Source organism: Schistocerca cancellata, chromosome 11 (assembly GCF_023864275.1).
Source record: "Schistocerca cancellata isolate TAMUIC-IGC-003103 chromosome 11, iqSchCanc2.1, whole genome shotgun sequence".
Classification (NCBI taxonomy): Eukaryota; Metazoa; Arthropoda; class Insecta; order Orthoptera; family Acrididae; genus Schistocerca; species Schistocerca cancellata.
In genome coordinates this window covers 148,315,984-148,341,845 of record NC_064636.1, presented here as the reverse complement: position 1 = coordinate 148,341,845, position 25,862 = coordinate 148,315,984, and the positions used below count along the sequence as shown (strand labels likewise).

General features: G+C 41.8%; 1 protein-coding gene across 2 annotated transcripts in view; it reads left to right on the top strand.

The window, feature by feature from the left end:
• The window catches only part of LOC126108803 (uncharacterized), a 244,045-nt gene that overhangs the window by 36,174 nt on the left and 182,009 nt on the right, over positions 1-25,862 (top strand). For both annotated transcript variants that reach the window (XM_049914167.1, XM_049914168.1), the window contains exon 6: positions 20,325-20,411. In XM_049914167.1, coding sequence (XP_049770124.1) covers positions 20,325-20,411 — 87 coding nt within the window. The remainder of the gene's footprint in view (positions 1-20,324; positions 20,412-25,862) is intronic.

Sequence of the window (25,862 nt, the reverse complement as noted above, 5' to 3'; positions counted from 1 at the left end):
GAAATGTGATAGGACCACTATTATTATTATTATTATTATTATTATATCCGTGCAATAAATTGTATGTATGCGCCCTGTTGCAAGGTGCTATTATTCAAAATTTTACTGATTCCTGATTTTAGGCAGAAGTGCTCAAATCACTGAACCCCTTATTTGAGGACTTCGTGTGTGTATTTGAAGCACAAGAATTGTTTGACAGCATGGTGTTGGAAATGTTATCACCTACACACACACACACACACACACACACACACACACACACACACACACACACACACAGCTTATAATTAAACTTAAACTTTCAAAACGTTGTAGAAGTAACACCACTGATCACTATGATGTCAAATTGCAACAGAATATTATCTGAGGAGAAGGAAAATGTATGGGAAAAGGAAAAAAAAGTGTGAAAATTGATCAGTAGATGGTGCTGTTGTCAGAATATGTAAATGAAAACACCTGTAATGTGCACGATCCATTGAAGTTGGTATAAACATGATGGGTACATGGCTTTTCCTCCTTTCGTACCTGTGACATTTTGCCATGACTGTCTCAATGCAGGATCATGCTCTGCTTGTAAAGTTGTATTACAAGAATGATGACCGTGCACACGTCGCTCTGCAGAAGTTCCGGATACTGAAGGGTTTGAAAAAAGGCATTGGTTTGATGGCTGGTGTGGGTCTGGAGAAAATGTTTCAAAAATTCAAAAAGATGGATTCTTTTGGTGTGCAATTAGGTAGAGGGTGTAAACGAATTGGTTCGATGTCAGTGGAAGCAGTGGCCACAGCATTGCAGGAGGATACAAGTGGAGGTGTGCAAATATGTAGTGCACAGAGACTTGCCCGAACATTGGACATACCCATGAGCACAGTGCGTAAAATCCTATGAAACATCCTTCTTTGTTATCCATTCAAAATTACCCATGTGCATGAGTTGCCTCCTGTTGACTTGCCAGCAAAAGAGACCTTTGCTTTAGAATTTCTTGCTCGCATGGAAATGGACAGTGATTGGCCTTGGAAGGTTTTGTGGATAGACAAAGCCAATTTGCATCTGACAGGATATGTCAATACACAGAATTGTCGAATATGGGCAACGGAAAACCCACATGCAAATCAACCAGTACCACATCATCTTGAAAAGGTCACTGTGTGGTACAGGCTCATGGCGTCATTTATCGTAGGAATTCCAGCTCTCCAACAGTGTGGATGGGATCATTTTTATGCATGATGGTGCACCTCCACACTTTACAAATCCAGTTAAGCAGCTGCTGAAGCACCGTTTCAGAAATGCTAGAATTATCAGCCACCATTTCCCTCAGCCTCATCGCTGTCCCGATCACCTGACCTTAATACGTGTCACTTCTGGCTGAGGGGTATCTGAAAGATGTTGTGTTCAGTATTCCAGTTGCAAACTTAGGTGCACTGAAGGCACGCATTGCGCAGCACATTCTGAACGTGACCCTGGAAACACTTCAGTCAGTTGTGAAAAATGCTGTTTCTCGATTTCAACTTGTTGCAGAAAATGATGGGCAGCAGATTGAACATGTTTTGCGCCAGTCATATGGAAATGAATAATACGATTTTATTTTGGTTGAGGTTTTTCATGCAGTTTTTGGCCTCAGGACAATTAAAAACTGATTTTTTCCATCTGATGTGATATGACCTTGCTGTGGTGGATGGGCTTATGTAACTAACAGTATCACACCTGTATACCCATCCACTATGAGTAGTACAGTTTATTTAATGTCAGACATATGCCTTAGGCATTGTTCTATGATTCGTTTGTCACTTGTAGTCGCCCACTATTAAATTATGATGCTTACAATGCCATCTATTTCTACATTTTGTAACTATTTATATTTCTTCAGCCATATGTTTTCCACCTTCTCCAATAATATTCTGCAGCAATTTGACATCATTCTGACTAGTGGTGGTATTTCTACAGTGTTTTGAAAGTTTAACTTTAATTATAATCACCCTGTACATAAATGATCAGGCAATGTGGGGAGCTATCTGTGGTTGTTTGCTGATGTTGGTGTTCTGTACAGGAGGGTGTCAGAGTTGATATGCAGATACAGGATGACTTAGACAAAATTTCTAATTGGTGTGATGAATGGTAGCTTGCTCTAAATGTAGAAAAATCTAAGTTAATGCAGATGAGTAGGAGAAACAAATTTGTAATGTTCAAATACAGAATTAGTAGTATACTGCCTGATACAGTCGCATTGGTTAAATATGTGGGCATTATGTTGCAAAACGATATGAAATGGAACAGTCACGTGAGGATTGTGGGAGGCAAGGTGAATGGCTGACTATGGTTTATTGGAAGAGTTTTGGGAATGTTTGGTTCATCCGTAAAGGAACTGTGCATAGGATGGTAGTGCAACCTAATCTTCCATGCTTCTCGAGTGCTCGAGTGTTTGGGATCCCGTACAAAGTTGGATTAAAGGAACACATTGAGGCAGTTCAGAAGTGGGCTGCAAAATTTGTTGCAATTGTGTTCAAACAACACACAAGTATTGAGGAGAAGTGTCAGGAACTCAAATGGGATACCCTGAAGGAAATGTGACTTTTTTTGGGGAACATTGTAAGAGCTACAGAGGTAAGGTATGAGAGATCTGGGTTTGTATGGAGGAATATAGACAGTCATATATCCTTTGCTGAATTTGTGAGTGGAGCGGGAAAGGAAATTACTAGTTATGGTAAAAGGTACCCTCCACCCCACAACATACAGTGGCTTGTAGAGTATCTATATAGATGTAGTACAAATTTTGTCAGTTAAAATTTGTCAGTGGTAATAATGTTCGAAAGTATTAAGATGAATTTCACTTCTTGATCGAAACAGGTGTTTGTTTTGTGTATATCTTGTTGCCAACCTTACCTGAACTTCATATAATATGCAGCATGTTGTGTGTCAGCCTAAAAAGTGTTATGTGGCCATTGTAACTATAAAAGCAAAACCTGGTCTCACATTTAACACAGATTGGTGGTAGATAGTTGTGAATGTCAAGTGGGCAAAACCTGGGGATCATATCACGAAAGGAAGTAGGCACCTATTAATGCTGAATTTCTGAAAATACATCCAAAATTACTCCATGGAAAGGTACTCAGTGTGAATATTCTTTTTAAAAGTTGCAAATGTTGAATTACCAACTGTATTAAAAAAAATGCAAAATTTTGTCAAAAAACAGTATTATTTTAATGTTGATTCTTGTTTTGCTGAAATTGCAAAAATGAGTTACAACACATAAATAGTTGTGATTTCATCTCTTTATATCAGAAATGATTCCAAAGTGAAAATACTTATTTTAAAAAACTGTATGTTGATGCTCCTCAGGGTATCGTATTTCAGGAATTGGACACTTTTCCTACTGTAGGATTAATTTATGTTACAACATCCAGCCAATCATAACACTGAAAAACATCTTCCTACAGCATTAGAGTCATGTGACCTCTGCCACCCATGTATTTTGTGTTCTTAAGAATTAACTATTTTTCCACTATTAGAAAAGTAGATACATTAATTCATTACTCTGAAGTGATTTTACAAACCCTCTTAGATACTGATATGTTTCATATATTTTGATAGCTAATATATCTATTATAAATATATCTGTTGGGTCATTCCATGTCAATTCAACCAATTTGAGAAAATGTTCCAGCTGATAGTCTCAGATTTGGCTGAAATTTAGCACACTATTTCTACCAAGTGTGGAACACTCATGTACAAAATTTTAAGTTCCCTGCGAATTAGTTCCAGAATTATGGCTTGTGAAAGAAGGTGGTGTGACCCAGAAATTGCAACCCGCATCTGGCAATCTATCTTCAGACCCAACTTCAGGTCTTAATAACTTTGGAACTATTCCACACAGTCCAGTGAAATTTTTACAACCCAGTAACATCCACTTAGAGAACACACTCTATGAATCAAAACACCAACAAAATATTTCTGAGGGAAAATAAAAAATTCCAAAATGTGATTAAAATGTAATACGTTAAAATGTACATATTGTAGGTGCCCTCTAAGCCAAATATAATTCACTCAAAAAGGGTATGAATTTTTTTGTGGTAAGCTTAATGTGGCCTAAACATGCACAGAACTCATCTTCCCCATACAGTCACACAAACAGTTACTTGCACACGAAAATACAAATATTTGAAAAATTACCTGAAAAACATGGATTTTCTAAGTGTGGTAGCACAAAAGGGACAAATGATATGCAAGCCAAATTTCAAACACTGCGTAAGTAGAATATAGTATAATATGTGGCAAAATTTCAACATGTTATTCCAAGGCATTTGCGTACAATACAAGTTGACAGAGATGTTTTTGGTTAATTTTTCTTTTAACACGATTTAGCAAGTAATAGTGATGATGCAGACAGCTTGTTTCAGATAAAGCTGCAGCAATTGTTGGGAACCATTAGCCAACACGAAGTTAAACAATGGTAGTTTTCTGGGACAGAATGAGTCATTGTTAGGCAGGAACAACAAAGGAAACAAACAATAATTACAGGTTACTCATGTTTTTAAGACTAGTTCAGACTGCTCAGTACTGTTGTGGAAAGTCAGTATGGATGCATAAGAGGGTACTAGTGGTGCTTTTGTTCAAACAAGTTGCAGTATTGGTAGAGCACAAGCATCTGAATGTAAAACAACATGTGGATCAACATGAGGCATTCACTTTGTACTATACGATCTGAGGAATCGGACCAAGATTTGTTGCTGTGGAGATCCGGGATACACCCTGCGGGCACAAGAAGTACAGTTCCAGGAAACTTTAGTGTTTATCATCATATGAAAGTGTTTCTGGATAAGTATTCTTTCCTACAAAGAAGTTGTTTTGATCCATTTCGGATTCATAAGAGGTGTAGTCTCAGAGAAATTGATATAAAATCCATATTGAAAGTGAATCAGTGCATGGGACTTAACATGAAACCAGGACAAAAGTTATGTTCCAGGTGTGTTACACTGCTAAAAAATGAAGAATATTCTGATAATTTACATGACAGTGATGAAGAGTATCAGCCACCTACAACTACAGCAAATGAGCAATTAAATACTTCAGTGACTGCTCTTGGTTTGTCTCCCATGAAGACACACAAACTTGGGAAAAGAGACAGGCCCAGCTACGGTAGAAGAAAACTACAAGAAGCTCAAATGGAATTAAAACACAAAATAGCTAACACGCTCTGGTTTGGACAAAATTGGGCATGATTTGAAAGAAAAATGTACCATATCCCCACGCCAGATAAAAGTAGCTATCTTTACCCTTGCACCTTCCAGCTGGTCTGTTGACTACACTGCAAAGGAATTCAGTGTTTCTACATATATGGTAAAGTAAGCTAGGAAAATAAAAGCAACCCAAGGAGCGCTTCCACAACTTCAGCAGGCTCAGGGTAAGCAATTGATGTGATGATGATGATGTTTGGTTTGTGGGGCGCTCAACTGCATGGTTATCAGCGCCCGTACAATTTCCCAACCTTTGCTCAGTCCAATTTCGCCACTTTCCTGGATGATGATGAAATGATGAGAACAACACAAACACCCAGTCATCTCGAGGCAGGTGAAAATCCCTGACCCCGCCGGGAATCGAACTTGGGGTAAGCAATTGAGTTCAGAAATAAAGGTGCTAGTGTTGGGAGTTTTATGAAAATAATGACTACAGCCGATTAATGCCTGGAAGAAAGAACTATGTAACAGTGAAAATGGGAAATGTACGTGTACAGATGCAAAAAAGACTGTTGCTATGCAACATATCAGAACTATGTGTAGAATTCAAGGAAAAGTATCCCAATACCAAAGTAAGTTTATCATCTTTTTTTCAATCTTCGGCCAAAATGGGTTGAGCCTGTAAGTGCAAGGGACACTCACAATGTTGGTGTATGTGAGACCCAACAAAATGCTAAGCTGATGTTTGTTGCTATAAAGGATTCTGGTCTGGATTACAAAGGTGCAATGAAGCTGCTAGTGTGTGACATCAGTTCCTACAAGTGCATGATACACAGGTGTGAAAAGTGTCCTGGTAAGGCAAATCTTGCAGAACACATGAATAACAAATTATATGGTGAACCCCTTATTGATGACGATGAACTCTTTTCTTATAAACAATGGACACACATGGATCGCACAAGTCTTGCCCAAAGCAAAGTACAGTGGAAGATTTTGTTGAAATATGTTGTCAAAAAACGGACAAATTGACCACACACAGCTTCACGGCAACAGCACAATTGGCTTATCTCCAGTTTTGTAGGGATAATTTGAAACAAGATGAAATTGTAGTAATACTAGACTTTTCTGAAAATTATTCATTTATAGTTCAAGATGCCATCCAAGAATATCATTGGGACAACAGTCAAGCATCTCTCCAGCCATTTGCGATTTACTGTAGAGGTGAATCAGGTGATGTGTCTGTCATGAACCTGTGCGTTTTTACGTTTTTAGTGACTGCTTAATTCATGATGCCATTGCAGTTCATGTCCATATTCACACTGTCATGGCATATGTGAAAAACAAGCTGCCTCACATACATTTTGGGAAATACTCTAGTAATGGGGCAGCTAGTCAGTACAAAAACTGTAAAAATCTCAAAAATTTATGCATGCATTACCATGATTTTCAGATTCACACAGAATGAATTTTTTTTGCAGCTAGTCATGGTAAAAATGTATGTGATGGTATTGGTGCTACCATTAAGCACATGGCATCACAAGCTATTCTGCAGCACCCTACAGAAGGTCACATTCTAACACCAATTATTTACCTGGGTACAGAAAAATATCTCTGGAATACAGTCATTCTATGTTTTGAAAGATGAGGTGAAATCAGTCGAAGAGTTGCTAAAAAGCAGACTAGAACACGTTAAAACTGTTGCAGGCACAAGGAGCCATCATCACTTCTCTCCAGCAGACTCTGACAATGTGCAGATGAGCAGACTGTCAGGTTATAACTATAGGTTCATGCACATCATGTGTCTTCACAGTGTGTCTGACTCAGGATTCAGAAGCAAAAGCAGCAACATACAACCAGGTTGCTATGTTATTGCTGTTTATGATGACATATGGTACTTGGGATGTATTGCAGAGTGCTGTGAAGCAGAAGGTGATGTATTTGTGAACTTCTTGGCACCAGCAGGACCAGCAAGATCATTTCATTGGCCACTTTTGGGAAAAAAGGTGTTGGATTCCTTTTGAATATATTCGTATGACAGTTCCAGTTCCTACCACTGTGTCAAGAAGACAGTGCAATTTGCCACTCAATATACAGAGTACAGTAGCTAAAGTGTGGGAGAACTTCTGTTCGAAGCACAATCGACTGGTTTTTAGCAGTTAAGGTGCAGTAAATAGTAATGATAGGTTGTGTTAATCTGTCTATATGTTGTTGCTTAGTGATTAAACAGTTGTGGGAGACGATAAGAAGAGGCAGAACAGTTTACGATATGTTTTTACAAAATTGTGTTGTGGAACAATGGCCACATCCCAAATACATCTGTCAACTTCCATTGTACACAAATGTCTTGCAATAACATGCTGAAATTTTTAGATATATATCATTATGGTCTACTTATGCAGTGTGTGAAATTTGGATTGGATACCACTTGTCTCTTTTGTGCTACCACACTTCGAAAATCCGTGTTTTTCAGGTAATTTTTCAAATATTTGTATTTTCGTGTGCGTGTAACTCAGTTTTTGTGACTGACATGGGCAGGATGAGTTCTGTGTGTGTTTAGGCCACATTAAGCTTACCACAAAAAATTTATACCCTTTTTGAGTGAATTGTATTTGGCATAGAGGGCACCTACAACATGTACCTTTTAATGTATTACATTTTTAATCACATTTTGGATTTTTTTTCCCACAGAAATATGTTGATGGTGTTTTGATTCATGGAGTGTGTTATCTAAATGTATGGTACTGGGTTGTAAAAATTTCACTGGACTTGTGGAATAGTTCCAAAGTTATTGAGACCTTAAGTTGGGCCTGAAGATAGATTGCCAGATGCAGGTTGCAATTTCTGGGTCATGTCACCTTCTTTCACAAATCATAGTTCTGGAACTAATTGGCATGGGAAACTAATACTTTGTACATGAGTGTTCCACACATGGTAGAATTAGTGTACTGAATTTCAGTCAAATCTGAGACTATGAGCTGGAGCCCCTGGTTGAACTGACATGGAATGACCCTGTTATAAATCTGACTCTTCAGTATGAGATATTTTTCATAACAGTTACACATTACATTTCTTTCAGAAAATTTGCTACTTATTTTGTGCTTTGACAATTACCCACGTGTATTTATTAATTATTCACCTTAGATAATTATGTATGACATTGTTTTTATATTAAAGAAATCATGTTACTGCTTAGAACAATGGACTGCCCCATACTTGCCTACTTTTACTTAACATTTCACGCTTGTGAAAAAGAACTTTTGAGATCTAGGGAAACCTCCTATTGGTATCACATAATGTTAGACATATACTCAAATACGTATTAAAACGCTAAACTTTTGAAAAGGGAAACTTTTGATCAAGAACTATCCAAGGATCAAGTGCTTTATGAAATCTTTGGTACAGACACTGCCGTAAATCCTAGCTGCGGCAATTGCATTTCAGTATACACATGATAGTAATAGAAAGATTCCTGGATGCAAGCTATTAAACAGAAATTCAGACTGTGCAAAAAATGAAACAAAATACATTACATACATTCAGAGCAACAAAGAGATTGTTAGAAGAGACTTCAAGTACTGTTACATGCCAGTTAGCACATAGAAGACAGAATATGTATGGAGCATGAAAGTGAAGTAAATGACTTTTTCATTTCTGGTGCAAAGCAACACTGACTTTCTGGTGTGTGACTGACTCATAAAGAAAGAAGAGGATACAAAAGATCAAAAGGTAGTCCATGAACCTGAAGACAGACTTAACTGAGGGCTATAATGTGGTATTGTTCAGTGGGAACTGGCTGTGCTATGAAGGAAGTGATTTGTTGTTGTTGTTGCACTGTTATCTTCCATTTGAAAACTAGTCTGAAGCAGCAATCAATGCTATTTGTGGTACACAACACAAATGAACACTTGTTTTTGCGATATTTTTGACAGCACAATGTAAATTGTGTGTGTGTGTGTGTGTGTGTGTGTGTGTGTGTGTGTAGTGGTCTTAGAATAAGATAGTTTAAGAAATATGTAAGTCTAGGGAACAATGACCTCAGCATTTTGGTCCCTTAGGAATTCACACAATTTATTTACCCCTGTCTTCCCTCCCCCTCCCCCACCCATTTTAGATGTAGCCTCTGAGGGTGAATTTGTGGCTTAACATAAAATCTCATTTTGCTCAATCATTGGCTGACTCTTGGGAGGCTATCTCCCTGTCTAATAAACTTCATGCAGTCAAGGAGACGCCAGCCATGTGGCATTCTTCCATCTGTCTCCTCCTGTGGGAATCTACCATTCTTGGCCATCTTCCTGTTGGCCATACTAGGGTAACCCATGGTTTTTTACTCCGCACTGGCCCCTTATTCAGCTCACATTGATCGCATTTCTCTCACCCAGCACAATGCCCCAAGCAACTGGAAAAATGCACAGATGTGTATAAGAAGGGCAAAATAACACACATGAAATTACGGGCCAATACCCTTAACATTGGTTTGCTGCAGAATTGTTGAACATGTTCTCAGTTCAAATATAATAAATTTTCTTGAGACTGAGACGCTTACATCCACAAATGAGCATGATTTTAGAAATCGTCACCTGGGCGAAGCTCAGCTTGCCCTTTTCTCACATGATATTCTGCAAACTGTGGATGAAGGACAACTGGCAATTCCATATTTCTAAATTTCCAGAAAGCGTTTGAGACAGTGCTCCGTTGCAGGCTGTTGATCAAGGGACAAGTATATGGAATAGGTTCACAGATATTTGAGTGGCACAAAGACTTCTTAAGTTACATTACCCAGGATGTTGTCTTCGATGATGAGTGTTTGTCAGAGACAAGGGTATCACCATGAGTGCCCCAGGGAAGTGTGATAGAACTGCTGTTGTTGTTTATATACATAAATGATTTGGCGGACAGGGTGGACTGTGGTTGTTTGGCGATGATGCTTTGGTGTACGGTAAGGTGTTGAAGTTGAGTGACTGTAGGAGGGTACAAGATGACTTGGACAAAATTTCTAGTTGGGGTTTTGAATGGCAGCTAGCTCTAAATGTAGAAAAATTTAGGTTGAAGCAGATGAGTAGGAAAAACAAACCCATAATGTTCGAATAGAGCATTAGTAATGTTCTGCTGGACCCAGTCACGTCGTTTAACTATGCGGGCGTAATGTCGCAAAGCGATATGAAATGGAATGAGATTATGGTAGGAAAGGTGAATGGTGGAGTTTGATTTATTGGGAGAATTCTAGGAAAGTGTGGTTCATCTGTAAAGGAGATGGTATATAGGACACTAGTGTGACCTATTCTTGAGTACTGCTACAATGTTTGGGATCTATACCAGGTCAGATTAAAGGAAGACAGAAAAGCAATTCAGAGGTGTTCTGCTTTCCCTCATTCTGTTTGCAAGTGGAACAGGAAAGGAAATGGCTGGTAGTGGTATGGGGTACCCTCTGCCACATATCTTGAGGTGGACTGCGGAGTATCGATGTAGGTCTGGGTGTTGATCAATACGCAGTGTAGTATGGACTGTAGTCAACAGTCAGCTAGAAGCAAATGATGCCATGGCCAATAGTAATCCCAAAAAGGAGTAGATTGTTGCCTGACTGATCACTCCAGCTACACTCTCAAGACGATGCTACGAACTTATTTAAGAATGGCATTTGCATCTGTGGCGCACTGATGCAGGCTTTCATAATGGGGAAAGTTGTTGTGGTCTGTCGTTCAGGTGGAAGCAAAGAATTGCCTGTTGATCGAACATGTACTCCAAACCCATGGTAGTTGGGAAAGTGAATCCATATTTACATGCTGGAATGTTCTTCTGAAACGGATTTCATAGGTGTATCTTGAGAGGAATAATGCCCAGCTCTGGAGTCAATGAGCAGTATGACCTGGGAAATGAACAGTTGAGTTCAACAGTGAGATCAGTGGCTTATGGTCTGTTACCAGGTAGAACTTTGTTCCATAAAGAGAGAAATGAAATACATTCAAAGTGAATATAGTAACTAGTCCATCCTTTTCAATTTGAGTGTATTTCATTTTTGCTGAGGTGAGGGTTTGTGAAATGTAAGTGATGTGGTACTCTGAACTGGCAGCTTCTTGGTGATTGAAGATGGCCCTCACCCTGTTGTCTGATGCATCCACTGCCACCACTATCTGCTTCGTGGGTTGGAACATTGCTAAACAAGCTGAGAGTAGGCACAGTTTGAGTTCCTGGAACTCCCTTTCACATGTGGCCGGCCACGTGAAAACTTCCAGCTTCTTACACAAGTGATGTAATGGATGAGCTGTCAGAGATGCCACTGGAATGCATTTTCCATAATATGTAATTTTTTCAATAAAGGTCTGGAGCTGCTTGAGGCTCACCAGCTGAGGCATAAATTCAGTCACTTGGACGTCTTTCTGCATTCATTTGACGTGTTTCTGCATTGGTAACATACCTGTCTGAGAAAGGATGTGGCCTGAATACTCCACTGAAGACGGTGAAAATTCTTATGTGCTGAGATTGCACTTTAATCCTGCCTCCTGCGAAACAAAAAAGTGTAACTTCAGATTCACTAAATGGTACTTGGTGGCATTTCAAAAATGCCATCCAAATAGTTAATGCAACCTGGCACATTGTGAAGCAACCGTTCCAGGAACCTCTGGAAAATTGCTGGGCCACCAGAGACCCTGAAGGCAAACCACTTTTATTTGTATAAATCATGCGGTGTACTAATCATCAGTATCTTCTGGGAACATTCGTGTGATGGGAGCTGTAAGTACACCTTGGTGAGGTCAGTTTAAGAGTAGTAGTGTCCACCCACCAGCTTTGCATACAGTTCCTCTGGCTTTGGAATGGGTTGTGTGTCAACGTCAGCTTGAGCAGTCACTGTGAACTTGAAGACCCTGCACAGTCTGAATTTGCCATATGGTTTCCTGATGACAGCCCGGAGAGTAGCCCACCATCACATCCAATCCCTGCAGCCTGTCTAATTCAGCCTTGACTGGTCCCAGAGAGCCAGTGCTACAGGCCGAGATAAAAAAAAAGCGAGACTGTGCTGTATGTTTCAGTGAAATGTGAACTTCAGAATTCTTCACTTTTCCTAGAACAGAAGAAAAACCTTTGGGGAATTTGGTGCAAAGTATGTCTAATTGTGGATAAGGAACATTCTCTGAGGCCAGGTTTACTATGTCATTGAAGGAAAATCCAAAGGACATAAATGTGTCCAGATTGAGAAAGTTCACTATCACCACTGTTTATGACTAATAAAGTTAAATCCCTGGTTATATTTTTGTAAATGGCTTCTGTGGTAAATTGACCTTTTAATGGACTATGTTGCTTGTTGTAATTTACCAACTGTTGAACTAATGGAGTAAGTACACATATCACTAACTGCAAATATGTTTGAAAATTTGAGACAGGTGGTGGCCCCTATATTGACTTGAAAGTTGACTGTCTTGCCAGCCAATGAGCAGTTTGTTGGAAGAATATCCGGGAGTGGATGGTGCAGAATGTGTAACATTAACGTCCATTGCATCTTGTGATTGTGAGATAGGAACATCCACCCAACAAATATTCATTCCGGATGCTTCTGAAAACAGTTTGAGCAGGCTGGTGCAACCTGGGTGGCAGAGGGACACACGTGCTATTGTTTTTATACTGCCATGATATCACCCTGGCTGCTGAATACTTCATGTGTTTGGGTTCACTGTTCACCCAGGAATCTTAAGTGATGGCCAATCGTTCCTGTGACTTTATAGGGCTGTGCTGAACACAACATCTCATCAAACAAAAGGTCATCAAACTGTAAAGTTTTCAATTGAAACTAGTTATTGGGTGCTGCATGGACAATTGTGCCTCTTATTGTGTCTTCTGCATAAGACTCCTTGGTGGTAGGTGTAAAAACATTTGCATTGGTGACTGATCCCCTGGAGTTCAGATGCCCAAGGTAGATAGGACTGACTCAGTTGCTTGCAACATAGGTAAGACTTAAGGTGAGCAGAAATCACATGGAAATGTCTTTGTTAATAAGTGCTCAGAAAAGAACAAATTTCCTTGAAAGTCAGTTTTATCAGGTTCCATCAGAGGGGACAGTTTGTGGGAGAGTCGATGATAAGAAAAGGGATTTAGCACTATCATAGTTGTTTATGTTAAACTTATTAGAAAGCTGTTGCAGTCTCAGGCTTCCAATTTTTCCTTTCACAGTGGGAAGAGCGAAGGATTGATCACCAGCTGTTGGAATACTCTGGCCAGGAGGTCTCCCATTCATTGTTAACTTTCAACTTGATAAGCCATCAGCTGTTGCATAACAGCTGCAAGAAGTGGCTTAGCCATGGCGACTTTAAAGAAGTAAATGTCAGGGACCATGCAGTACAATTAGTCCATAGGTCACAGAAAAGACCACAGTCCTAAAGTGTCAGGGAAGTGCCAAAATTCACATGCCAAGTTTTCACAGTTCGAGCAATGGAACACATTCAAGTTAAGTCCACAGTGTCACTTTTGTTGTGGTACATAATACAAGTGAACACTGGTTTTTGTAATCTTTTTATTTATGGATTAAAACAGTCAACAGCACAATGTATAATTATTAAACTACCTGGAGGTGATTCAAGGGTGGTAGTGTAACAATATCCAAATCTTGAGGGCTGCACAATAAGTAACAGTCCACAGTATGGCATAGACTGAAGCCGGGGAGGTTCACGTTGACCAAGAGATAGACAAGTGTTGACATCACTGATGTTGGTGGTGCTAGTTCTGAGTCTTTAAACACTGCTAATGTTCTAGATCTTCCCTGTAGACAGAGCCCCTGCTGTTGATACCTGCATCAACAGGGCAGCCTTATGTCAGTGCGTCGATTAACACCTGTGTTATGCCAACGCGGGCAGTTGCATGTGCATCTGCAGCAGCATACGGATCTTGAGCAAGGCAGATGGCAAAAGATAGTGATAACACTGGGTTTATCACACTCATCTATCAGTTTCATAAGTCACTCTTGCAAAATACTGGTACAAATTATTTGTGGAAGAATGGGAGAACTGATAGAAGTTGAACTTCAAGATCAGTTTGGGTTTAGGAAAATTGTAGAAACTTATGGCGCAATACTGCCCGTGACTTATTTTGGGAGGTAGGTTAGAGAAAGGCAAACCTATGTATATAGTGTTTGTACATTTTGATAAATCTCTGACATTGTTGACTGCAATACAATCTTTAAAATTTTGAATGTGGCAGGGAAGAAATGCAGAAAGAGAAAGGCTATTTACAACCTGTACAGGAACTACACTTCAACCACAAAAGTCAAAGTGTGCAAAAGAACTGCAGTGGTTGGGAAAGGAGTGAGACAGATATGTAGCCAATGTTATTCAGTATATACATTGAGCAAGCAATAAAAGGAAGCAAGGAGATATTTGGAAAGGAAATGACTGCTCTGGGAGAACAAATTAAAAATTGACATTGTAATTGTGCCAGAAACAGCCAAGGACTTTGAAGAATAGTTGAATGGAATGAATAGTGTCTGGAAAAGAGGTTATAAGTGAAATGTTAATAAAAGTAAAATGTGGATGGTAGAATGAAGCTGAATTAAAACAGGTTGTGCTGGAGGAATTAGATTAGGGAATGCAACACTAAGCCTGTGTCTGCATGTTCTGCTGAGTTGTTTTCATTTTATGCACAATATTTTGCCAACCAACCTAGTAGTCTTCTTCAGACACTGTAAATTTTAGTGTTATGTGTACTTGCTGCTTGGATCCTGCCATATCAGAAAGCCCAGAAGAACACAAATAATTGATCACACCAAGAAAACATGAGAGACCATACAATAAATTTGTTAGGCAATCTCTTCTATAGATATTTATCTAGAGTGTAGCCTGTTATAACCTTTAATGCACTAATAAACTGCGTGGATACACAAACGTAGAAACAATAGTGGGTTTCGTGCTACCAACTCCGTAGCTGTCACTCAACTGCCGTGCCGTGGCATGCGGCCGGCGCCATTCATAGCTAGGTGGCGCTCCCGCGCTCAGCCGAGCTGCGGAGCGCCTCTATCGCCGTGTTTGCGTACTGACGTAGCGGCACTTTTAAATCTCGTGGCACTGTCACAACACTTTTCCCCCCTTGAAACAAAAAGACACTCACTTCCTGGGAGACACGGACAGTGCGGAGACATCCATGGCCAGCGACACGCACGGGAGACCAGCAGCCGCGACAGGACTGGCGTCTCGGGCTGGTGGAGGCGAAAGAAGGGGCGGTGGCACCGGCGTGGCCACCACTCGTGGGCGCATCTGGTCGTAATGACGAACAACCGTGCCGTCGTCCGTACGTATTTCACAAAGCCGGCGGCCGCGAAGAGCCTTGACCACCCCTGGAATCCATTTAGGGCGAGATCCATACCCTCGTGCCCACACGTCGGCGCCTACCGAGTATTTTCCCGCACTAGGGGACACAGGACTAGGCCTGACAGGGTGAAGCAGGTGCAGTAGAGTGCGCGGTTGGCGGCCATGCAAGAGTTCAGCAGGGCTGCGATCACCCAGAGGCGTGAAGCGATAAGAACTCAGAAATTGGAACAGAGCGTCATCGGTAGAAAAATCAGTAGGGAATTTTTTCATCTGGCTTTTGAAAGTGCGGACAAGGCGCTCGACCTCCCCATTCGATTGGGGATGGAAAGGCGGTGCTGTAACATGATGAATCCCTTGTCCAGTACAAAAATCACGGAAGGCCTGCGAAGAGAACTGAGGGCCATTGTCCGTGACAATCGTGGAGGGAAGACCTTCTAGCGCAAAGATTTTGGACAAAGCCAGCGTCGTCGCCGCAGTGGTGGGCGACGGACATCGAACCACAAACGGAAACTTCGAGAAGGCGTCAATCAACAGGAGCCAATAAGTGCCTAGGAAGGGGCCGGCAAAGTCAGCGTGCACCCGTTCCCATGGCTGCGCCGGATCAGGCCACGGAGAGGGCATTGTACGGGGTGCAGCCAGTTGTTGAGCACACTGACCACACGCAGCGACCATATGGGAGATGTCCGAATCGATACCGGGCCAATAAACATGCCGGCGGGCCAGGGACTTAGTCCGAGAAATCCCCCAATGGCCTTCATGCAATAGTTTGAGAACATCTTTGCGAAGAGAAGCTGGCACCACGACCCGTGGAGATGCGCCATCCGTGGCCAGAAGAACAACACCCTCACTAACAGACAGGCGAAGGGGCAAGGCATGGTAGTTGCGAAGGGGATCCGATGCCCGGCCCTTGGTCCTGTCCGGCCAACCCCGTTGAACAAAACCGATCACCTGACGCAGGACCGGGTCCCGCGCAGTAGCCGACGCGACCTGCGAACCAGTAAGCGGGAAACCCTCAACCGCACGACGTTCTTCCTCATCAATGTGGAAACAGAGTAGTTCATCTCGATCGAAAACCGGGTCGGGGCCCATCGGCAAACGCGACAACGCGTCAGCGTTGGCGTGCTGGGCCGTGGGGCGATAGTGAATCTCATAGTGAAAACGAGACAAGTATAAGGCCCAACGTTGCAGGCGGTGAGCCACCTTATCCGGAAGCGACGCCGAAGGGCTGAACAGAGAGACCAGCGGCTTGTGGTCGGTGATGAGGTGAAACTTAGAACCATACAAAAAAACGCTGAACTTTTTTAGCGCATAAATGATAGCGAGCGCCTCCTTTTCGATTTGAGAGTAACGCCGTTGGGCATCGTTGAGGGTCTTTGAAGCATAGGCGATGGGTCGTTCCGACCCATCCTCATACCGATGGGCGAGAACAGCCCCTAGGCCATACTGTGACGCGTCAGTCGCCAGAACCAAGTGCTGACCCGGACGGAAAGTGGCAAGACAAGGCGCCGACTGCAAATGAGCCTTCAGGCGAACAAAAGCCTGCTCACACTCGTCGGACCAACAGAAAGGAACGTTTTTGCATAACAGCTGATGCAGAGGATGAGCCACCGCCGCCACGGATGGAATGAATTTGTGATAATAAGCAATCTTGCCTAGAAACGCCTGAAGTTCTTTGACCGTAGACGGCTGGGGAAGAGCGGTGATGGCCGCAACGTGCTGACGTAGAGGACGTATACCTTCACGGGACAGGTGGAAACCAAGATACACAATGGAGGGTTGGAAGAACTGTGACTTGTCCAGATTGCACTTCAACCCAGCCGAATGCAGAACCCGAAATAATGAACGCAAATTGCGAAGGTGCTCCTCAGTGGAGGCCCCCGTGACAACAATGTCATCCAGGTAGTTGATGCAGCCAGGAACGGAAGCTGTGAGCTGTTCCAAAAACCGCTGAAAATGGCCGGCGCGCTAGCGACACCAAATGGTAACCGCTGGTACTGATACAACCCACAAGGAGTGTTGATGACGAGAAATTCCTTGGAAGACGCATCCAACGGCAACTGATGGTACGCCTCCGATAAGTCAAGTTTGGAAAAGAACTGGCCCCCAGCGAGCTTGGTAAATAACTCCTCAGGACGGGGAAGAGGATAAGTGTCAATGAGGCTCTGAGCGTTGACAGTGGCTTTAAAATCGCCACACAATCGCAGACTCCCGTTGGGTTTAGAAACCACCACGATTGGCGATGCCCATTCGCTGGAGGTAACAGGAAGGAGAATCCCTGAAGCTGTCAACCTGTCTATCTCAGCCTTGACAGGTGCACGCAGCGCCATTGGAATAGGGCGTGCCCGGAAAAACTTAGGGCGAGCTGTAGGTTTAAGAGTAATGTGGGCTTCAAAATCCTTGGCACGACCCAGACCAGCAGAGAACACGGACGAGAATTCAGAACACAACCCATCCAGCTGTTGATACGGAATATCCTCAGATATGAGGTGCACATCATCATCAATGGAGAACCCAAACAACTGGAAAGCATCATAACCGAACAGATTTTCAGTGCCCGCATGATCCACCACATAAAACGTGAGGGGCCGAAGAACAGACTTGTAAGCAGTGGAAGCATCAAACTGGCCAACGATAGGAATTTTCTGTTTATTATAAGTTCTCAGATTTCGCGTAACTGGAGACAAGGGAGGGGAGCCCAACTCCAAATACGTGCGAGAATTAATGAGAGTTACTGCAGAGCCAGTGTCCACTTGCATGCGAATGTCTTTATCCAGAACACGAACAGTAACAAACAACTTATTTGTTTGAGAAAGCACACAGTTAACATCCATGTCCGATGCCTCGTCATCGGTGACAGGAACGTGAGGGGACTGACACACAGAAGCAATGTGGCCTTTTTTCCTACATGAATTATACGTGGCCCAACGTTTTGGGCACGCGGCCCTGTCATGCTGTACGAAACAACGTGGACAAGAAGGAAGGGCGGAACGAATCTGTTTCTGTGGTTGCTGTTTCCGCTGCGAGCGTTGCGGCCCAACGCGACGTTGTTTACGCGAGTGAACCGCCGCCACATCCTCGTCCTCCTGGGAAACAGGCAAATTGTCTGTGTCGAAAGTTGACTGTACAGCGCCCACATCACACCACGCGTCTATTTGCGCGCCAGCAGCGTGAGACACTTCAAAGGATTGAGCGATGCTTAGAACTTCCGACAACGACGGGTTTGGCAGTTGTAGGGCACGTTGCCGAACTTCTTTATCAGGAGCAAGCCGTAGAATAGCATCCCTAACCAATGAATCAGCATAAGACTCATGATGAGCGTCCGTGACAAACTGACATTTCCTACTCAGACCGTGTAGTTCCGCCGCCCAAGCCCGGTAAGATTGATGGGGCTGTTTACGACACCGGTAAAACGCCACGCGGGCGGCAACGACGTGGGTGTTTTTTCGGTAATAGTTAGACAATAAGTCACACATTTCTTGGAAGGACAGAGAGGCAGGTTCCCGCAGAGGGGCTAACTGAGATAGCAGCTGATAGATCCGTGGGGAAATCCAAGATAGAAATAACGACTTACACATCGGGGCGTCGACAACGCCGAAAGCCAAGAAGTGTTGCCGCAAACGCTTCTCATAATCCTCCCAGTCCTCAGCGGCCTCGTCGTAAGGAGGGAACGGAGGCGGAGAAGAGGACGACAGACGATGAGTAAGCGACGTCGACAACGCCTGAATAGCAGCCGTCAGCTGTGTTTGTTGTTCAATGAGCGCTTGCATAAGCTGTTCCATGTCTGCCCAGACACGAACGCGCAATACTCCAACACTGGAAAAAAAATATCCGACCTCGTCGCCAAAAAGTGTTATAACCTTTAATGCACTAATAAACTGCGTGGATACACAAACGTAGAAACAATAGTGGGTTTCGTGCTACCAACTCCGTAGCTGTCACTCAACTGCCGTGCCGTGGCATGCGGCCGGCGCCGTTCATAGCTAGGTGGCGCTCCCGCGCTCAGCCGAGCTGCAGAGCGCCTCTATCGCCGTGTTTGCGTACTGACGTAGCGGCACTTTTAAATCTCGTGGCACTGTCACAACATAGCCTCATGCAGAAATGATAAGCTGTTCATGCAGAGGCAGGATAGAAGCTTTTGAAATGCGAAACTGTAGAAGAATGGTAAAGGTTTAGGTTGATAGATCACATAACTAATGAGTGCCATACCAAATTTAATTTGGGAGGAAAAAATAGTGGTACAGCTTGACCAAAAGAAGGGATGATATGGCAGGATACTGCCTGAGACATCAAGGAATCATCAGTTTTGTAATGAAGGGAAATGGGACAGAGAGGGGGGTGGGTCGGACTTGTAGAGGGTGACCAAGGCTTGGATTAGAGTAACCAGTCTGAAATGGATGTTGGTTACAGTAGTTACACAGATTTAGAGCCGCTTGCACAGGATAGACTTGCGTGGAGAGCTGCATCAGACCATTTTCCAGTTTGAAGGTCACAAAGAAAACATGAAATTATACTGTATGCAAATTTCTACCGGGTGTCTTAATTTTTCCTTCCCTTCCTTTCTGTGCTATCAAATTCCAGTCCCCACCCCCATGACAATTTAATGTTTGTCTCTGTTAACTAACTGGGTATATTCTTTCATTTCATCATATGTTTTTTAAGTCTCCAGCTGAACTAAATTGTAATGTCTTGTCTTGTAACTAGCACTAGTGTCAGCAGTTGGTACTGTCCTGCACTATACAGTGTCAGACTTTGTATTCAACTTTCATAATCTGTATTATATTCATGCTTTGTCACATTATATGGCATAGGAAATGTGTATTTTAACTTTTCTTTGGCAGTTAAATGATGCCTATTTTTTTATTTTGTACAGATTATTGAAGATTTACTTGGTGTTTGCAAATTTTGTGAAATTGAAGACAGAGCACTGGCACTTGCATCACAATCAGATGGCAGTAATGTAAGTAATAACATTGTCCTTGCAGATTTTCTTGGGTGGGGATAGGTTTACTGCCTGATATGAGAGTTGTGGAAGTGCTGTGTGATGCATACAGCAGAAGGAAATATAGGTAACACAGTTGTAGGAGTTAACATTAGTAGTTTTACATTATACTCCAGTCTTAGAGAGTACACATATGACTGCACAAATGATGTCCAGACAGGGCTGAACAAAAGAAATGATTCTGTTAATATTTGGTGCATCTAAAGTATTTGACTGTGTGGGTTGTAAAATTTTACTTGCAAAATTAAAATTTTGTAGCATTAATGGTACTTTGCATTGATAAAAGAAGCTGAGCATCCATATTCCTAAAGCATCGCCATGTTTGACGCATCTCTTATGCGGGACCTATTTCACCCATTGTGTACTACATTTTTTATTTTTTCAATTTTTGCATCCATGTATGGGCTACAATTACACTACTGCCTTCATTCCATGTTACTTTTTATTTCACCAGTATTACTTGATTCTGTAACACTCTTGCTAGTTCTTCTTTTGAGAATATTTGTTCTAGTCTTCTTGCTTTCTCGTCGAATAGTTTCCCCTTCTCACTTTTTTCCTCTGTGAATCAGTGTTTTCTATACTGATCCCTCACTTCCCTAGGTATGTATGTACTCCTTTCTCTCATGAGACTTGTGATTTTCTGTTCCGGTATCTTTTTTCCAAACCGTAATGTGCCAATAGCAAGTTGGCAATAACAGTATGAATAAGGATAGATTGCTACTCATCACACAGAGGATTCGTTGAGTGATGGGGGCAAATTTAAAAGTCTCACCTCTAACCCCAATCCATTGCACCAATGGTCATATCACTTTTAAAGACATGGATGCAAGACCTGTCCATACAAGACCTACCCCTTACATCCTACCACTACTACCCATTTCAGTCCTGTTACTGGCATATCCTACCTCATGAAAGGCAGGATCACCTGTGAAAGCTCTCATGGGGTCCATCAAATTAGCTCCAAACAATGTGCAGCATTCTATGTGGGTATGAACATCAACAGTGTGTCTGTCTACTAGAAGGGCACTACAGCATCTTCCCCCACCCCTATCACTGCTATCCCTTCTCCTCCCTAGTCCATGGCTCTCAGTAAATCTATTGAATGACTTTTTCTAATAGTTAGTCTAATTTTAAATGTATCTTTCTTTTTTTTCTCTATGTGTGAACCTGTTTCTGCAGTTGTCTGTGCTGCATGAACATCAACATTTAACTACCATAGTGTAGTGTCTGAATTTGGCATGCTGATATACAGGTATTTAGATTTGTAAGTATTCTGATGTAATCTGTCTGTTTTTGGAAATTTCTTAGACTTCTGTCTACGTGTTGATGTTTGTGTTGAGACTTTCACCTAGGTGCTTGAAACGTTGAAACGTGTGTTCTTTAGATGTTCCCACATTTTGCATTGTCCAGGTTGGATATTTTGCCACTATGTTAATGGGATCTGCCCATTAAAAAGAAATTTTTAGTCCATCTCCCCTGCTGTTAGTTTTAGGGGTTCTGTTTGTTCAGTTCCAGTGTCCAGATTTTGTATGAAAAATACAAAAATTTTTCTGAAAGCGAGGCATTTGAATTCGGTCACAGATATTGTGGTGATCCCTTTTTTTCCCTTTTTTCTACTGTTCTTGATTACCTTTGCCAGCACACAATTGCAGTCTTTGTTATTTTTGTCATTTGTAGAGGTGTGATTGCATAACTCTTTCTCTTACTCCTGGAATGTTTGTCTGTGCTGCTCTTTGTAGCAGATAATTTAAAATGTAGTTGAACACATAACTGCAGCTATCTGGAGCACTCTCATGTGCATCGATACTCTGCAAGCTGAGGGCCAACTCATACAAATACCTGGTTGTGATACTTTATAGGAATGTGGAATGGAATGATCACATTGGCCCAGTGGTGCATAAAGCAGGTGGAAGATATTGATTTATTTGTAGAATACATGGGAAATTCTGTCATTGCTTACAAATCACTCGTGCAACCCATTCTAGAATATTGCTCAAGTGTGTGGCACCAAGTAGGACTAACAAGGGATATTGAACATATACAAAGAAGGAAAGCACAAATGGTGACAAGTTTGTTTGATCCATGGGAGAAACTGAACTGCAGGCTCTTGAAGGTAGATGTAAAGTATTCCAAGAAACCCAAATAATGAAGTTCAAAGACTTGGCTTTAATTAATGCCTCTAGGAACGTACTAACCCCTCTCCTACATATCACTCCCATAGGGATTGTGAGAGTAAGGTTAACAACAGCATGCACGGAGGCTTTTACACAATCACTCTTCCCATGCTCCATATGTGAATGGAATGGGATAAAAATGCTAGTAGCTGGTACAGTGGAATGTACCTTCTGTCATGTAGATGTAAGTGATGCAGTTAAAATAACTATTCATGCAGAATTGACCATGTGAGGGCATAGTATTACTCCAGGTTCATCATCTACATTTCATAACTCACTCCTCATACCTCACATGTAAATTATGTGAGGTTTAAGACCTCTTGCACTTGTTGCGAATGATCCTGTGTCTACAGGTCACTGGAACAAGATGCTGAATATTTTTCCGTTGGAGTGTTGGGTTGAGGTGGTCATTGTGAAAATGCTGCTCAGCCCTCATCTACCGGCTCCCACATGATCATTCTTCCACACTTTTTATTGGTTGAGGGTTGTAGGCAATCTTTGCAAGGCATCTCTAGTCGACAGACCTAAACCGTGTGAATAGTGCTTGTCCAGCAACACATGAGTTATGGAGCCTATACTATCAGAGCAGCCCCTCAGCTAGATAGCAACTTTTGACTGGAGAAGAAGAGAATTTTCCATCCCAATGTTTACAGTGAAATATTTCAGAGCTGCGTCTAGCAGATGGTTGCCTGCACAACCTTTCACTTTACACAGGAACGAAGATTTCCAGAGTTTACAACATATCTCCTAGACGCTCCCTTGGACAGGCAGTTTTGCCCTGATAAGGAGCTTAAGGGTCAGAGGAGGCTGAATTTTTAAAAAGATTAAAACACTTCTGTTTTGAGGGCCAATGAACACTTACTATAACAATTTCAGATTTTTGAGTGTACTAGGAATAACAGCTGGCTTGTAGTGTTGTATGTTGCCTATACAGATTAAACTCATAGACTCTTTAGACACATACAGCTGCAGGGCAACACAATGAGATGTGGTGGGAAGTGGTTGTTTGTTGCTGGAGAGAGGCTTCACTGGTCTGGTAGCATGTGCCTTGGGCACTGATGGTACAAAGCTGTAAAACTCCACGTGGTGGCCATTACAGTGGACCATGGAGAAGTGTTATACAATAAAAGGATATAATTTAGAAGGAACTGCCTCCCACTGGTAGTCAGTGTCCCACGTTAAGCAATTTCAAGCAATTTTGAACTTAGTTTCTGGCTTCTGTGAGTTATGCCAAAAAGGAAGGTCATATCATCTGAGGTGGAAGGGGCAATGTATTGATTCTTAATCAATAATTGGATTAGAATGTAAGTTTAGCCTTGCTCACAGGATTAATTAGAGTTAACCCATATTAGTCTGAATATGTTGGGTGAAGTAAATATTTCTTCTTAGTAGACTGAGAGTCAAAACAAAATGATAAAATACTAAATCCGTTGAAAAAATTATGAAAGTATTGCTGAAGTTCTGTTCTGTGACAGTGCCATCAGGTTATGTTTTAGTTAAGTGAAGGAGCTTTAAGAAAGTAAAAACTGTGTAGTACCAAATATATAGGCAATATGCTGACCACATTCACTAAGAAAGCTGTGTACTGACTAAACTGCAATATACGAGGTATGTCCACAAAGTAAGAACCGTTCGGTTATATAAAACAAACGTGTACAGATACAGAAAAAATATTTATTGTACAAAAATCTACAACTGTTAAACTACTTTTCTACATAGCTTCTGAAATTTTGTAGACACTTGTCATAGCTTGGCACAAGTTTTTGTATGCCTTCTTCATAGAAGGTTGCCGCCTGTGTATTCAATCATGTGGTAACATGTTCTTTCAGCTCGTCATCATCATTGAAGTGTTAACCCACGAAGGACAGACTTTAGATGTAAGAAGAGATGAAAGTCGCTAGGAGTGATTTCCGGGCTGCGCGGAGGATGATCAAAAGCGTCCCAGTGACATTCCTGTTAGAGTTGTTTGGTCACATTTGCCATGTGAGGTCGGGCATTATTGTGGAAAGAAACAATACCTTTTGACAGTAATCCTTGGTGCTTGTTCTGTATAGTGTGGCGCAATTTCTTAGTGGTCTCACAGTAACCATGTGCATTGATTGTTTGGCCTCGTGGTAAGAAATCAATCAGTAAACCACGTTTTCTGTCCCAAGAAATGGTGCACATGACTTATTGAGGTGTCAAGATTTGCTTAGGCTTAACCTTTGTTGGGGATGAAGTGTGCCTCCGTTCCGTTGATTGCCATTTTGTTTCAGGGGTGTTGCACGATACCAAAGTTTCATCCCCCGTGACTATCCGAGAAAGAAAACCATCCCCTTCCTCATTGTAGCATGTCAAAAACTGAAGTGCACTGCCCATCCGTTACTTTTTGTGTTGTTCAGTAAGAATTTTGGGTACCCAACATGAGCAAAGTTTTCGAAATTTCAGTTTTTCAATAACAATTTCATGAATTAGTGATTGTGAGCAAGGACACTAAGTGTAAACTTACGGTTGTGCATGTTCTTCTCTTCAGTTGTGTGAACCAGTTCATCAGTAACCACAGATGGGCGTCCACTTCGTTGTTCATTGTGCACTTGATCACATCCTTCATTGAACAGTTTGACCCATTTTCTAACCATTGAATCACTCATAACATTTTGTCCATAAACCTTGCAGATTTGCCGATGAATTTCCTTTGGTTTAACTTTCTTTGCATTTAGAGAACGAATCACAGATCTGATTTCACACGCAGCAGCATTTTCATTTACTGCTGACATTATAAAGAAGCTCAACAAAGCACATGTTGGCAGCAGAGATCTGAAAATGGCGTACATCTCTTCTCCTGGAGTCAGAGTAACTGCCGCGCATGCTCGGAACTGTGATCGTAGCCCTGTCATGGGTAGAAATAGAAGCAGAACTTACTTTGTGGATGACACTCATATTATGCACACATTTAACATACTCCTCACTGAATCTCAGAGATACTGAGGGGTATGGCTGTAAAACTTTGACTATAGATCTGCTACTCTTGTGTATGAAGTATGTAGTCAGTAAGATCTGTCATGATTTAGAGTGGACCAACATTGGTAAGCCCACACAAGGGAAGCTGTGTCACAGTGAATAAAATGGTTTACAATAACAGTATAGAATCTTCTTGGGTTTTTAATCCACTTCATTTCAAATATGACAATTGAGCTTTCGATAGCTATCCTCTCCATTGTCAGGATTAAGAAACCAATGACTACTATGGTAGGCT